Here is a 17,051-nt window from a genome sequence, read left to right as displayed (position 1 = left end):
ATGGCTAGCCGAGGCAGCAAGGCAAAAGTTGAAGTATATACACTACCGTTCAAAAGTTTGGGATCACCCAAACAATGTTGTGTTTTCCATGAAAAGTCACACTTATTCACCACCATATGTTGTGAAATGAATAGAAAATAGAGTCAAGACATTGACAAGGTTGGAAATAATGATTTGTATTTGAAATAAGATTTTTTTTACATCAAACTTTGCTTTCGTCAAAGAATCCTCCATTTGCAGCAATTACAGCATTGCAGACCTTTGGCATTCTAGCTGTTAATTTGTTGAGGTAATCTGGAGAAATTGCACCCCACGCTTCCAGAAGCAGCTCCCACAAGTTGGATTGGTTGGATGGGCACTTCTTGCGTACCATACGGTCAAGCTGCTCCCACAACAGCTCAATGGGGTTCAGATCTGGTGACTGCGCTGGCCACTCCATTACAGATAGAATACCAGCTGCCTGCTTCTGCTCTAAATAGTTCTTGCACAATTTGGAGGCGTGTTTAGGGTCATTGTCCTGTTGTAGGATGAAATTGGCTCCAATCAAGCGCTGTCCACTGGGTATGGCATGGCGTTGCAAAATGGAGTGATAGCCTTCCTTATTCAGAATCCCTTTTACCCTGTACAAATCTCCCACCTTACCAGCACCAAAGCAACCCCAGACCATCACATTACCTCCACCATGCTTAACAGATGGCGTCAGGCATTCTTCCAGCATCTTTTCATTTGTTCTGCGTCTCACAAACGTTCTTCTTTGTGATCCAAATACCTCAAACTTGGATTCATCCGTCCACAACACTTTTTTCCAGTCTTCCTCTGTCCAATGTCTGTGTTCTTTTGCCCATCTTAATCTTTTTCTTTTATTGGTCAGTCTCAGATATGGCTTTTTCTTTGCCACTCTGCCCTGAAGCCCAGAATCCCGCAGCCGCCTCTTCACTGTAGATGTTGACACTGGTGTTTTGCGGGTACTATTTAATGAAGATGCCAGTTGGGGACCTGTGAGGCGTCTGTTTCTCAAACTAGAGACTCTAATGTACTTATCTTCTTGCTCAGTTGTGCAACGCGGCCTCCCACTTCCTTTTCTACTCTGGTTAGAGCCTGTTTGTGCTGTCCTCTGAAGGGAGTAGTACACACCGGTGTAGGAAATCTTCAATTTCTTAGCAATTTCTCGCATGGAATAGCCTTCATTTCTAAGAACAAGAATAGACTGTCGAGTTTCAGATGAAAGTTCTCTTTTTCTGGCCATTTTGAGCATTTAATTGACCCCACAAATGTGATGCTCCAGAAACTCAATCTGCTCAAAGGAAGGTCAGTTTTGTAGCTTCTGTAACGAGCTAAACTGTTTTCAGATGTGTGAACATGATTGCACAAGGGTTTTCTAATCATCAATTAGCCTTCTGAGCCAATGAGCAAACACATTGTACCATTAGAACACTGGAGTGATAGTTGCTTGAAATGGGCCTCTATACACCTATGTAGATATTGCACCAAAAACCAGACATTTGCAGCTAGAATAGTCATTTACCACATTAGCAATGTATAGAGTGTATTTCTTTAAAGTTAAGACTAGTTTAAAGTTATCTTCATTGAACAGTACAGTGCTTTTCCTTCAAAAATATGGACATTTCAATGTGATCCCAAACTTTTGAACGGTAGTGTATAAAAAAAAGGAATGCAGAGAAATAAAACGTGCGACAAATTCAAGGTCGATTGGGACAATATTAAGCATGTTGCAATATTGGTTAGGGTTGTTTGTAAAATGTTCCCTCAGGTATACTCACACATCATAAAGCACACATTGTAAAAGAAAATACAGATGTTTAAGGCTTACCACAGGTGCTGAGAAGTGTGATAGCAACGTTTTTCTTTGCTGGGGAATCTTATAGTTCTGGTACAGTACAATCCCATACTGTGAAGATAAAGGGTCACATCAATTAATATACAATCATACTGCACATTTTTGGAAAATTAATTAATTTTGTTTAGTTTTATTTGAGTTTTTTTTTGGAAATACTGTGGCAATAAATCTGTACAAGGAAGACAGGAGTCTAGTACATAGAGTCAAAAACTTTTTCAACCCCACAACCATCTTGAGTAAAATACAATACTGTAGATTTTGCCCTTAGATCCACATTCATCAAAATGAAGAGTTCCTTTTTTTGGGGGGGGGGCTTTTTCTCCCAAATTATACCCGACCAATTACCCCACTCTCCAAGCAATCCCGATCTCTGCTCCACCCCGTCTGCCGATCCGGGGAAGGCTGCAGACTACCACATGCCTCCTCCAATACATGTGGAGTTGCCAGCTGCTTCTTTTCACCTGACAGTGAGGAGTTTTGCCAGGGGGACATAGTGTGTTGGAGGATTATGCCATTCCCCCCAGTCCCCCCCCCCAAAACAGGTGCCCCGACCAACCAGAGGAGGCACTAGTGCAGCAACAAGGACACATACCCACAACCAGCTTCCCACCCGCAGACATGGCCAATTGTGTCTGTAGGGACGCCCAACCAAGCCAGAGGTAACAAAGGGATTTGAATCGGCGATCCCTGTGTTGGTAGGCAACGAAATACACCGCCACGCAAACCGGACGCTCAAACCAAGAGTTCCTTAAAGTGACCCTGAAGACAGTAAATGGTACATGACCCATTTAAGGCCAGAACCCAGTTTAAAAATGGCCACAGTTTAGGGACTATCCCACAAAGTATCTGCAGGAGTTTGATCATGGCCAAAAAAAAACGAGCAACACACATATTTGACAAAAGTGGAGCTATCAAAGTTAAAAAAAAAACGCTGAGGATTATTATGTCTCTTCTGTGTTAATTTTGCACTGTGCGCTGTAGAGCTGAGGTTGTCTGGGAGGATTTACCTTGAAGAGTCGGAAGGCGGTCATCCAACAGGTCCTGCTCTGCTCATCCTCCGCACACAGCATCCTCAGCTCCTTTAACTCCGCACGGCCTTTATTGGGCTGTCAGTCAACACCACAGCCAATCAAAACCAGTAACTTCAGGGAGGACTTTATTTGATGGCTGTATCAGCAATAGTGATACTAAGTAAATTCGCTGATGTACCAGCCATGACATGTACAATACGCAGCCATATGTGTAAGTACTGTAGTAATGGATTATGAGGTATATTTTACTGTTGTCTCAACCTACAGTATAAAGTGGTGGTCATTTAAAAATTGGGAATGCCGAAAACTTAAGTGAACTTAAGGTATAACCACAGATTATTAACTCATGTTAATGTTTTTGAAGCTTTTATCAGCCAGTATTAAATGAAGCCATTTTGAAATAAAGTATGAAATCGCTCCAGCTATCTGCCCCATAGACACATGACTGTGACACCCTTTAATAATCATGCATGAAATACAAAACAAATTTCAAATCAAATTGACATCCAAATCCAATCGCCTCATCCCCTTGTCATCCTGCCTAATAAATGAGTTTTTTGTTTTTTTTCACCTTGATACAAAACTCATATTCTGTGGGCGCGCTGTGCTGCTTTTTGCCCGTGATGACAGAGAAGATGTTGCTGTCCTCCAGATCTGCAAGTAACTGTAGATGTCTGGGCTCCTGGAGACAGAAATAATTAATATGTCAGACTTTCACATCAGAGACTCTGCCTGGAGGTAGACGGAGATGGGGAGAGATAAAACGAGACAGAGACCAACATCAATTAAAGGGTGATTCTTTGAAGGCATGCAGAAAAAAACTCCTGATGAATGAAAATGAATTCCCGAACTGGAATCGAAGTTTACATCATGACAAAAAGAAACATACGTCATTTAGAAGATCACTATTCACCTGATAAAACAGTAACAATTAGATTAAAAAATGTTTTAATACTTTTGACATGGTTAATAAATACATGTACAGACGGATAGATGGAAAGATAGACAGAAAGCTAGCTAGACGACAGGCAGACAGATGGAAAGATAGACAGACAGAGAGATAGCTAGACGGACGGACAGACAGCTAGATGGAAAGATAGATAGCTGGACAGATACACAGATAGATGGAAAGATATAGATAGATAGACAGACAGACATAGATAGATAGATGGAAAGATAGATGGACAGATATGTAGATAGATAGATGGAAAGATAAATCGATAGACAGACAGATAGATGGAACGATAGACAGATAAATAGATAGACAGACATAGATGAAAGATAGACAGCTAGATGGAAAGATAAATAGATAGACAGCTGGACAGACAGACAGACAGACACACAGATAGATGGAACGATAAATAGACAGACAGATAAATGGAAATATAAATAGATAGGCAGACAAACAGATAGATGGAAAGATAAATAGACAGACAGATAGCTGGATAGATAGACAGACACAGATAGATAGACAGATGGATGGAAAGATATAGATAGACAGATATATAGATAGATAGACAGATGGATAGATAGATGAAAGATAGATAAGTCAGACAGACAGATAGCTAGAAGAACAGACAGACAGATATATGAATAGATGGACAGACAGATGGATAGATATATGGAAAGATAGATAAGACAGACAGACAGACAGCTAGATGGACAGACAGACAGATATATGGATAGATAGATGGACAGACAGATAGATCGATAGACAGACAGAGAAGCGGTCACCTTAGAGGTTCCTTTTGTAGAGCAATAGAGTCCTGAGCGGCGCAGGAACAAGTAGAGTTTCTTCCATGATTTCCTACCCAACTCCTTCACATATAGATAGCCTTGGATCTCTGGGCAGCCACTGGAAGCTAGGAAGTTCTGAAGGGCCAGAGAAAGAGGAAGCAAAAACAAAAAAAACGGTAGGGGTTCTGTTATATGTAGCTTTTTTTTTCCTGCTATAGTTCTTCGGCTATATTTGCATCCACTCGTTGGCAGCTATGCAAACGTTTCAAACACACATCTGAACAACTGTGTTGAGTTTGAGCATTAAACATTCAACAGCACAAGCATAGAGAGGAGATGATATCCACCACAGATCCTGCCACCCCTGGTGGTCTCTTGAAAATCTGCTATTTACTGCAACCACCCCTGGGCCTAACGTTAACCCTTGGCTCTATTACTTTGTAGTGGCAGAGGAACAAGTCTATTGTGGCTACTACCATCAGCGTGAATTAGGTGTGGCTGGCCACCCGTGACCACCCACAAAAGCTTGAATGAAGCGCATCCAGAGACGCTTAAAAGTCCCATGAAAGGAAAAATGTATATTCATTCTTGTTACCACTTGTATCTGCACACAGTTTACATCTGTTGCATCACCTTTCAGAAATTCACAAGAACACTGGATTCATTTTTGTGTCTATAAGAATGATATAACACATTTTTTTCTGGTTTATTTGACAGCGATATTATAGATAGACAGGAAAGAAGGGGGAGAGAGAGAGGGGATGGCATTAAACAAAGGTCGCTGGCTGGATTTGAACCAGCGACATTGCGACCATGTGGTAACCACGCTGTAGTCATTCAGCGCGGGATGCTGGAGCTTATCCCAGCAGGTACTGGGCGGCAGGCGGGGAGGCTGCCAGTCCGTCACACACACACACACACACACACAAACACACACACACACACACACACACACACACACACACACACACACACACACACACACACACACACACACACACACACACATAGTATATATATATCTTTAGTTATGTCAGCCTGCACTTGTAGGCGTACCCTAAAAATGCGCAATGAATGGGAGCAAGGTTAAGAGAAGACGAGTGATCTTCTACCACCAAACTGAAACTAGCCAATAACATACTGATGTCCTCATTCTTCTAAAAATGCCCAGCTATTATGGGCTGTTAGTTAAATCAATCTCCCTCCTCTCACAAAATCCCATGGATATAGTGGGAAGTCCAGAAGTCTTCCCACTATAATGCAGAAATCTAAATGCCGTTTCATGGGTCCTTTTAAGTTTTTAAGGGAGGACAGAAGGGCACAGGATGTAAGTAAGCATGCTGAGCGTTGGCTGAATCACGGCAGACATTGGGGGACCAATGATGCCCGGATGAGTAAGACTTGGTAGCTTTTTAACAGCTTGCTCTAAGAAAGCCCGAGGCAAAGACTGACAACAATACTGAAGGAGGCTCTATTAGCAAGGATGATGGATTTGTGTGTCAGTACAAAAATGGTGATGTGGTAACAATGTGTGTTGACACGCTAGAAGTTAAGTAATTGACCATTATGAGCTCTCTGTTTGTTTCCTGAATCTCTTGTCTTGAGGAGGCCAAACCTCAGTGTGTTGGTTTCAGGGTTCAACAAGTCAAATTCCCAGAAACCATGCCAATGACTGGCAGACACAGTACTGCTGTATAAACCATCAAAGGGAGGCGTGTAGGATTTTTGCCTATTGAGAATGAACACTGCTGAGGTGAGCTGCCTCTTAGGCGTTCTCATGAATGCAGGGTTTACACACACACACACACACACACACACACACACACACACACACACACACACACACACACACACACACACACACACACACACGTGTATAAATAGATATACATCTCAATTAAGAACTCTTAAAGCCTCAATTCCATAGACCTATAAGTCTTGAATGTGCCTGTGCGTATATGAAGTATTAATGACACACTTGTTTGGAGGATGGAATACCACTTTCCACTGGCTGTGGCTGACAAATGAGTACACGTTTGGAGCATGTGGTTTCCCAAAAATATCACACTATGAAGTGGCAGGGTAAAATTATTAGAACTGTTTCTGTGTCTGCAGCAGTGTAGCTTAAAGGTAAGCTGTTCCAGAGGATTGCTCAATATTTAAAGCACATGTTTTCCAAGTGTTTTGGAAACTACCCACAACGAGCCTCATGCATGAACATTTTCTTAAATTTCTGGAACAGGCTTTCGCACGCAAGCTTCATTTCCATAACATCCCTTGCAGAGCTGAATATTGGGTAGATCTAAAGATGACAAGAATGTCTCTTCTTTTAAAGTGCTTCACCTTGCCGCTGCACACTGACACATGGTTCTTGTTCACTGGTGACTTTCTGCAACACCTGCTGGTTGAGCCTGGTGCAGAGCTGCGTCTGGTTTTGATAGTGCTCTAACCGAGTGGAAAGATGTTCCATTGAGAACTAGTCAATCACCCTGGATTCCTGACAAGGCTCTGTCTTACCTGATGCCTGTTCACTTCACTGACTTATCTTTGCGGAGTATAATGGCGCATAGCATCTAAATGATCAGCGGGGAAGTTTAAAAGCCCCTGTGTGAGTGGCAAGGGCAGAGGGACAGACTCCACCTGCACTGCTTTTTCTCTGACGACTCCATTAGATGAGACGGGAGAGCCAGACTGCATGTAAACCCCTCTCTCCATTAAGACCAAAGCTCTTTAAAACCCCATGAATCTTTTTTTTGTCTACTTGTCTCCCAGACTTCATTTTCTTTCACATCTCTCCTGGGACTGCTACAGGGCCTTAGGCGAATTGGTGTGTGAGCACAGTAGGTAGCGTGACAGGGTACCTTTCACATGAACGGCATGCTGTCTGCTCATACTACACAAACATATGGCATGTAGGCAGACTGCTGTATGTTCAATTTCTGATTGCCTAATTCTACCTGTCACACATGTAGGGCTTGCGGTTCGTCCACCGAGACGGTCATGTGTCAGCAGAGGATCAACAGTCATTATTACTTCAGGCTTTGATGAGAGGCATTGCTCAAGTTTGAGAGGTGAGGTATGTGAGCATGATGGCAGAGGATCTAGAAGGTGCTGACTCTCAGGTTAGTTGTCTGTGTGTGTGTGTGTGTGTGTGTGTGTGTGTGTGTGTGTGTGTGTGTGTGTGTGTGTGCGTGCATGCATGTAATTGTGTGTAAGTCCCTGTGTGTGGGTGTGCCCATCAGGGAGAGAGAAAATGAGAAAGAGGGGGATAAAATGTGTGTGTGTGTTGGTCAGTGCAGGACCAGCTGGGCTTCTGTATGTGCAAATGTGTGTTTGTGTGTGTGTGTATGTTTGGGCAAGTGTATCTGTATACCTGCAGGAGTTGAGACGGTGGAATCGTACCGTTGGTTTCCTGGCACCACGCAACCATGTGCTCGGGAAAAAATGTCTGGTGGAGAGAGAGAGAAACAAAGGGAAGATCACTCAAAGTGACAATAATTGTGGGTTAAGAAAAGTTGACTGAGGAAAAAAAGTGACACACCAAAATAATTAGTACAGTAGACTGTCACAATATTTCACAATAATGAAGATGAAGAGAGGTACTTTGATGGGGAAAATTCCTTTCATTGCATCTTTAAAAGGAATAAGAAGCCACGAACACTACTATTAAGCTCTTCACCTCAAGAGACGTTATTCTTCAACTCAGCTGTCTGACAACCAGAGACCTCATAACAAACAACCAGCACCCCACAAAGGAAGCTCTTCCCACCGATTTCTAAAGCAACCAAACATTCATTGATCCAAGCAAACATATGTAGCTTTTATTTTTTGGATCCCCCCGCCAAGTGTATCCGGCCAATTACCCCACTCTCCAAGCCATCCCGATCTCTGCTCCACCCCCTCTGCCAATCCGGGGAGGGCTGCAGACTACCACATGCCTTCTCCGATACATGTGGAGTCACCAGCTGCTTCTTTTCACCTGACAGTTAGGAGTTTCATCAGGGAGACGTAGCACGTGGGAGGATCACGCTATTCCCCCCAGTTCCGGCTCCCCCCTGAACAGGTGCCTCAACCGACCAGAGGAGGCGCTAGTGCAGTGACCGGGACACAAACCCACATCCGGCTTCCCATCGCAGACACGGCCAATTGTGTCTGTACGGACGGCTGACCAAGCCGGAAGTAACACAGGGATTCGAACCGCCAATTCCAGTGTTGGCAGGCAATGGAATAGACCGCTATGCTACCCGGACAACCTTATAGTTTTACTTTTTTTTAAAAAGCAACAGAAAAAAAAATTCTTGACTTTTTGACTGCATGAAACATGGAAATAAAAATCCTTTCAAGGCCAGTTGACTCCCATGTAATGGACATGGGCAGTTGAAGCTTTAATGAATGAATGCAAGCAATGAATGCAAGAGAAGCAAATGCAATTGAGTAAATATATAAAATGATAACAACATCGGTAGTAATAAATAAAGCTAATACCAGGGGATTTCTGAAGAATTCATATTTGGCGTAGTTCTTCCTGAAGAGGAATCTGCTGTCGCTATTCATGGAGGCTTGGACCTGAACGACCAGCTCGTGGTCTTCAAGACACCGCTCTGTGGAGAAAGCGAAAGGAAAAAAAAATAGAAAGAGAGAGAAAGGGAAGGAAAGAGAAATGGAAATGTTTAAAATGATTACCCCTTTATAATAACTTCACATAAACGTTTAAATGCATGTAACATAGTTAAGCATGCTAAATGATGCCAGCGATTTTCAAATTCAACAGTAATCCGCTGAATGTTGAAGAATGCTTTAACTGCAGAAATCTGGAAAAACTAGACGTTGTGCCCTCAACACAAACAAGACGTAATCGACACGCCAAATCTGTGATATGCATTGCGTCAAAGGTGTTTGTGAATATACACTGAGAATTTCTCCACATCTGAAGATCCTCTGTCGGACTACTCTGTAAATAAAATCAGGATGACAAAACCCAAGAAAATCAGATGAAATGAAAGTTGCGGCAAAAAAACTAGCAAAGCCTTCCAAATAAATGAATCAAATTCAACCCAGCAACCTCAACAACCTCAGCTGGGCTTTGCATGGTTGCATCCAGGACCACTGGAACCGCATGTTTTGTTCTAAGGCGACTTTTTTTTTTTTGTGGTCATGAGAGAAGCAACATTGACTCCAGAAAGGATTGATGTGGTGAAGAGAAAAGAATTCAATACAGGTACGGCAGTAGGAAAATTAGGAAATGTGAAGTAAAGTTGGCAGAAAATTGTTGCAGCAAGTTTCCCCCCCCCCCATAGTTTTATAATGCGTGGAGATTCTTAGGAGAGTAGACGGTCTTAAATGGGTTGTGCTCGCCAGACCAACTGACCTTGACTGCCAGACATGCCAAATGTATGTCAAATGGAGTCTGCAGGGTATAGTGGACTCCACATGCAAGCAGACAGCCTATTTGGACCAGACAAGTCCCCCCTTTTTGGAGAAGCAAAGCAAAAATGTGTGATCCAACAGACGTTTTCTACTATGGGTAGGGTCAACAGTCTTACTGACCGGTACCTCCTGTGACCAGTGTTCTCTGTCATGCTGAAACCTGTGGTGACTCAATGCACTTTAGTACAAAGATTTCTCTCAGTTCTGCCTTAGGTAAAGAAACCATGCACTTCAAAACCCACATTTACATTTTGTATCACACCCGTCAGATCTGTGTATGTTGACATTACTTTCTTGGTATGAAATAGAGCCTGGGATTTGGATAAGGACATAATTGGATGAATCTGACACTGGGCTTCATTTTCATGCTGGTGGAAGGTTGATAGGCAATATTCTCGTGGTGCAAGGTGTATTTCCCCCCCCACTTTTTCTCCCCAATTGTATCCAGCCAATTACCCCACTCTTCTGAGCCATCCCGGTCACTGCTCCACCCCCTCTGCTGATCCAGGGAGGGCTGCAGACTACCACATGCCTACTCCGATAGTGGCGTCGCCAGCCGCTTCTTTTCACCTTACGGTGAAGAGTTTCACCAGGGGGACGTAGCGCGTGGGAGGATCACGCTATCCCCCCCCGTCCCCCCTACCCCCTGAACAGGCGCCCTGACCGACCAGAGGAAGTGCTAGTGCAGTGACTGGGACACATCTTCCCACATCCAGCTTCCCAACCCACAGACATGACCAATTGTGTCTGTAGGGATGCCCGACCAAGCTGGAGCTAACACGGGGATTCGAACCAGGATCTCCGTGTTGGTAGGCAATGGAATAGACTGCTACGCTACCCGGACGCTCCCAACGCAAGGTATATGCAAGGTGTATTTTATCCGCCAGCATCTGTTTTGTAATATCGTAGCTGGAAAGGAACCTGCCTGCTCTGAGATGGGTGTGGTGGTGCAGCTCGGGTGTATCAATGCAGCTCCGCTGGCGTAGTAAAATTTTGGTGTCCGCCTCCATTGGCTAAGACCATGTCTAAGTGCACACACAGGTGCATTAAGCTATTTTCATGCAGCAGTCCAAGTGAAGACGCACAGGAAAATCTATCCAAATATGTTTTAATGGATGTAAGCCTATGCATTTCACCTACTAAAATAAATCATTAAACCAATAGGAACAACTAACTGAATGCAACATTCTTCACAAGTTAGTCGGAAAATTTTTTGATATGAATTTGATATGAATCAAAGACAGATTGTGCGCATCATTACGCATGGAAAATTCAACCTAACTTGACAAAGTGAATTTCTGTCTGGTCCAATCCACGAGTACAAACTGTCTATACTAGAATCTGACATCTGGTCAATTGGACAGGAGTCAATTCTACTATCAAACCCATAAGTGGGATGGGACGAGATATTTTTTTACAGATTCACAGGACCAGGATGTGAAAATCCACTCCATTGTCGGGCTCGACTAAACTATTGTGTTCGTTGTCAATCTCTGTGGCTTTTGCACAATGTGAAAACACTGAAGGCAATTTGTGAGCTATGTGAGCGGTCTTGCGTGCGGCTTCAAATTACGAAGATGTTGTTTTGTCACAGTCTATAGGAATGGAGTATATAATTCAAAGAAGGCAGCTGTATAAAGGAAAAATTTACCCCCGCCAGATTTCATACATCCAAGTTAACTATGGAGGAATGCGAAGCCGCTCTAATAGACTTCCCTCTTCAACCATCAGGAAAATGATGATACGCTCCATCACACCACATTTAAAGGAAACGAGAGGAGCTGATTTGATTGACCAAATCGAAGCCCGCCCCAACGCCACCTGTTGATGATGTATTCATCCTTATCCAACCTCTTTATCAACTGCATGGTGCTGCGCCAGGGCTGTGCTTGTGTCTCCGGTCACCAAATTACCAAAAATATATTGCAGACATTCATATGCTCCAGTGTGCTGCGTTTGCTCTAGTGCCCAGTTTCACGAAAATAGAGCCCAGTATCTCATTGCATTACTTCATTCCAAGTGTATCCCCGCCCCCACACACATGAACTCTCCCTGTCACGACCCTTTTATTGTCACGACTCAATGGTTTTCTCTCTTCTCTCGCTTTCATTCTGTCGCCTCTTTCTGATGAGTCACTCTCATCCATGACTATGACTCACCCTGGCATTGCTCCTTAAAACTGCCCTGTGGTTGTTAACCTTTTGAGTCTGACGAATAGGGGCCAATGTCGCTAATCCCCCCAAGAGTCATCTCCCTCCATTCAGCAGCATACTAAGAGTGGGCAGTATTAAGATTCTTTGTTCAAACACAGCATTGTGCTGGCTCCTCTAAAACAATACTATTCTGATTATCCATTCACCCACATGTGCACACATGATGTACTGCTGCATTCACATATGCAGTGCAGACATACACATGTTGCACATGCAAAGGAGGCAAAAGCGTGCGCGCGCGCACACACACACACACACACACACACACACACACAAATTAATACACAACAATACAAATTCACAAATGTCATGTAGCCATACACATTGGACAGAGAGAGACACACGTGTGTGTGTGTGCATGCATAATGAGAAAAATACTGGCTTGTTGAGACAAGTAAAGCTTTCAACTTTGAGAATAATTTAATTTGTGCTATCTCACATCAAACTTACTGAAAGTCAAAACATACAAATATAAAACGTTATCCTACATCAACAAAGAGTTCGGCTTGCATAAATTTTGCCATAATTAGGGTTATACGAGGACATACTTTTTCTATGCGAAACTGTCATGTATCATCATCATCAGCAATAAATTCAGAGGTTGATTGAGCTTGCAAGCCCAGCCAACACGGGCAGATGTAGGACAAGTGACAAATATTTTTGCACAAAATAACAAGCCCATCTGCATTTGGTAGCATCATGTTGGCAACCTTGGGACTTGTATTTTCAACAGATGGCTTTCTAAACATTCACATACAAGTGACAGCATCTGACACCTTGAGGGCCTATGTGTGAGTTTAAAACAGTTAATTATTTGCCATGAAAAAGAAATATTTGTAAAGAGAAAAAAAAAGAACAAAAAAACATTAATTTGACTGAAACAGATTTCTATTGGCTGCAGAGAAAAGAGACTTTTCACATGTTTATTGACTAAAATGTGTGCGTCTCTCCCTGCACTTCACTACTTCAGGCGTTGCTATGAATAAGACTACACCCCCTTCTCTCCCACATCTGTTAAAATGTACAGACATGAGCACAGAGCACAGGCCCAACTTGTCTTCCATAAGTGCTTTATAATCACCCTCTCCTCGGGGGGAGGTTGGGTTTTCTAACATTTGGCTGGCCACGGCTTTCCAAACTTACTGTTACGCTGCCAAGTTTAACACGAAATCATCCCGAGAGAAATCCAATGAACTCTTCTCCTTTCATTGTAAACTAAAATACCTTTATTAGCCCCTGTCATGAAGCACGCCTCCCCCTTTTTTAATGTATTTTTAGAATCTGATCCAATGCCTTTTCACCGCCACATATACACAAATCCGGGGAAGTACCGGAAGTAAACAAGTCACCATTACTGGTGTGGCATCTCCCTGCAATATGCGCACTGCCATAAGAATTGTGCAATTCTCTACTTTTACCTTTACTTTTCTATGTAATGTTGACTTTTGACAACGATGTCTAGGAGTTCGGGAAGAACCTGTGCAGTTCTCAGCTGCTCCAACAGTAGTGGCAAACTTCAACTTTGGAAAAAAAAACTGGATGAGAAATACACAAGCCTTTACTTTCATGAAGAGTGCCGCTGTCTGAGACCAAACTCTTTACATAGATTCCCTGGGCGTGCAGAAGACCAAGATGTTCACCAGAAGTGGATCAAGAATATTAACAAAAAGGACTTTGTTCCCAATAACAACAGCATGGTAGGTTTTGGTTAACAGCAGTCAATCTCTATTCATTTAGGGTCAATGTGCTCACACATGATCAGTGGTAAAACTGCTCTGCTTTGGATGTGCCATAGTTTTCCTGTGGGGAGAATGGCGGCGCCCAACTCGGTGGAAGCACTACCCTTGGCATGGTGCACCACTCAAAATTGCCACTGAGTGGCTTACTTTCTAAATATCTGATTATTAATAAGGTTAAGGGAGTGACTTTTAAAATAATTCATCATTTTTATCCCTCCAAGTTATTTCTACGAAGATATAAAAAGAACATTGATGTGGACTGCTCGTTTTGTCAACTGGTCAACTGGTTCCAGAAGATTTATGTCATTTATTTTGGTCTTGTCCTTACATTTGTACTTTTCGCCAAGATGTCGGTACATTTATTTCCCAATATATTGATCCTGAATTTTCCCTTTCCTATGGAAATGTATTGTTTGGCTTTTTTACTTATAATTCTACCAAAGCAAATCAATATTTTATCATCAATTTGATTGTATTACTTGCAAAATCACATATTCATAAATCTAAGTTTTCCAATCATCAACCATGTTTTTTAATTTTTGAAAATGAAATCAAAAAATACATTACAACATTCTATATTCCAAAATTAGGAAAGCTATTAAAACCATACATTTATGTACCCTTTATAACATTTTTTGAGTTGATTTATGATTTCTGTTAGTGTTCTGATCCCCTGGCACTGTTTATGTATTTACTATGTAAAAAAAAAAAAAAAAAAAATTGCCAGAGTGCTGCGCTCGAAGTTCAAATTATCTTAAATTTGACCTCGGTTGCCACTGACTTTACAAAGCGCAACCAATGAGATAACAGCTGTATATGACGTAGCCAGAAACAACGCATGCAAGCAGGGGAGGTAGAGAGTGATGGAAGTAAGTTCCCCGAAATCTATAACACAACATTAAAAAGATACCACGATCTCAGCATAGAAAAGTAATGCATGGCGAAATGTCACGTCAGCAGCAGTCAGATGGGGCGACAAGGTTTGTGAATAGGAGTAGAGTTTACAAACTTAGCTAAATCCAATGCTAAGGTTGACAGCCTTGATGACATATACTTGTGCTGCGCTTTGCCTCTGCACCAAGTGTCTGCACTATGCTCTGCACCCTACCTCGCGGTGAGCGAAGAGCAAATTTCTTTATCATCTGAAGACGTCCTTACAGTTACTACCCATGCTGCTGTACCTGTCAGCAGGCAGCGGCCGACTCACCACGACTAGCCACTGCAGTAATGGCAGTGTTGCTAGACGGCGGAACACACAAATTGGTCCCCGGATTCATCTATAATATTCAGACACATACTCAAGCCAGTCATTATTCAGATCCGATAATGTACTAAAATTGGGAGCTAAAGCTCCAAGCTCAGTAGGCCACAGTGCCCTGCACCCTTACTTTGTCAAGCAAAGCTTTCATTCATTTCTGAAATTGTAATATACTTTTTGATTATACCACAACATTTAGTTTGAAAAAATTAGCTTTTGCACACACACACACACACATATATATATATATATATATATATATATATATATACACCCCTTTTCTTTTCTTTTTTTTTTGCATAAGAGTGGAATTTTCACTTCTGGAACCTCACTGTTACAGTCTATAATAATAATACATTTCATTTATATAGCACTTTCCTAAACAAGGTTATGAAGTGCTTCACAGAACAGGACAAAGAGACCAATGTTATTTGTTCATCATGGAGGAAAGTTCGTTTTGTTGATAATTTTGTTGTAGCTCGTTGTTTACCTTACTACGGTAGGGAAGAGGCATTGTTTGTGTTTTAACAATGTTTTGCTTATGAGTTATTGATTCGGGAAGTTCGAATCCGTGAATGAGGGCATGGATTGCAAATCCGAGGGCACCGTTTACAAGGTTGGTTGGTATTAAAATAGAACAAGCAGAAATAAAATTCATAACAAAAACATTCAAAGAACAAATTGAGGGCATGGATAATGAATCCAAGTGCACGGTTTGCAAACCGTGCGCAGAGATTTCTAAATTGAGAGTACAAATTAACACATGGGTCTTTTTTCTCTCAGCTGACCCCAGGGGGTCTCCGTATAATTCATAGCAAGTTGAAAATGAAAATAATCACAGCTTTTTCCACCTCAACGACTAGGGTATTACATGTATCTAGCAGTATACCAGATACGAAATGAAATGAACAGCTATGCGAGTGTAAGCACATATTATTGTACGCTAGGATAGTCTAGGTTGGTTGGTATTAAAATAGAACAAGCAGAAATAAAATTCATAACAAAAACATTCAAAGAACAATATTTGTCCTTGCTTCTGGACTTCTGTCCTGCATCTTCCCCTGATATAAGTTAGGCCAGTAACAGTGAGTTTTAATGTTTGCCAGTAGTTATTGTCCAAAAAAAAAAAAAAAAAAAAAAATCATGATTTTGTTGAAGTTAAAAAAAATTTCCCAGTGAATCTTGGGGAACCTAAGCTTCGGCTAGCCTCTTAGTAGCGCCGCCTATGCTCGCTCTGATCAACTTCAGGCAAGAATCCAGATAGCCCCCACTGTGAGAATCCCATCACACTCAATGCTGACTTAATTCAGAATCCCAATGCACGCTAAATTCACTGGGGGAAAAAATAAATGCACCGCTTAAAGAAACGTTAACTTAAATCCATTGTACTTATCTAAATGCATTGCATGAAATATTATTTCTCATTTTCCAGCTTGTTCATTCTGACATTTTTATGTTCCATTAGCTCTATGCAATTTAGAGGTTTCCCCTATGCATTGTCCGAGCCTATGTGGAGCAATGCAAGCTTCCATTTTGGGGAGAGTGATGTCAGGAGTAGTTCCACTCCTGAACTAAAAGCCTCTATAATAAAGAATGGTCTTTTAAATCTCTCATCAGTCATCTCCATCACCTTCCTCCTACCGCTCTGGCATGTCTATTATAGAAGCAGATCAAGGACATTACGCTGTCTGTGATACTGAGAACAAAATAATTCAGCAAAGGTTTTTGTTATGTTGCTCATCAGTTACTTGGCAATCCATCTCCTATTCCATTTCCTTCACGTAGCAC

At 42.0% G+C, this 17,051-nt stretch overlaps 1 protein-coding gene across 6 annotated transcripts in view; it reads right to left on the bottom strand.

The window, feature by feature from the left end:
• Positions 1-17,051, bottom strand: part of LOC130117513 (growth factor receptor-bound protein 10-like) — a 145,248-nt gene that overhangs the window by 11,638 nt on the left and 116,559 nt on the right. For all 6 annotated transcript variants that reach the window (XM_056285607.1, XM_056285606.1, XM_056285602.1 and 3 more), the window contains 6 exons: positions 9,112-9,227; positions 8,000-8,074; positions 4,624-4,761; positions 3,461-3,571; positions 2,866-2,964; positions 1,832-1,909 (listed from right to left, as the gene is read on the bottom strand). In XM_056285607.1, the coding sequence (XP_056141582.1) occupies positions 1,832-1,909; positions 2,866-2,964; positions 3,461-3,571; positions 4,624-4,761; positions 8,000-8,074; positions 9,112-9,227 (617 nt within the window). The remainder of the gene's footprint in view (positions 1-1,831; positions 1,910-2,865; positions 2,965-3,460; positions 3,572-4,623; positions 4,762-7,999; positions 8,075-9,111; positions 9,228-17,051) is intronic.

Source organism: Lampris incognitus, chromosome 9 (assembly GCF_029633865.1).
Source record: "Lampris incognitus isolate fLamInc1 chromosome 9, fLamInc1.hap2, whole genome shotgun sequence".
NCBI lineage: Eukaryota > Metazoa > Chordata > Actinopteri > Lampriformes > Lampridae > Lampris > Lampris incognitus.
This window is presented reverse-complemented; position numbering and strand designations above follow the sequence as displayed.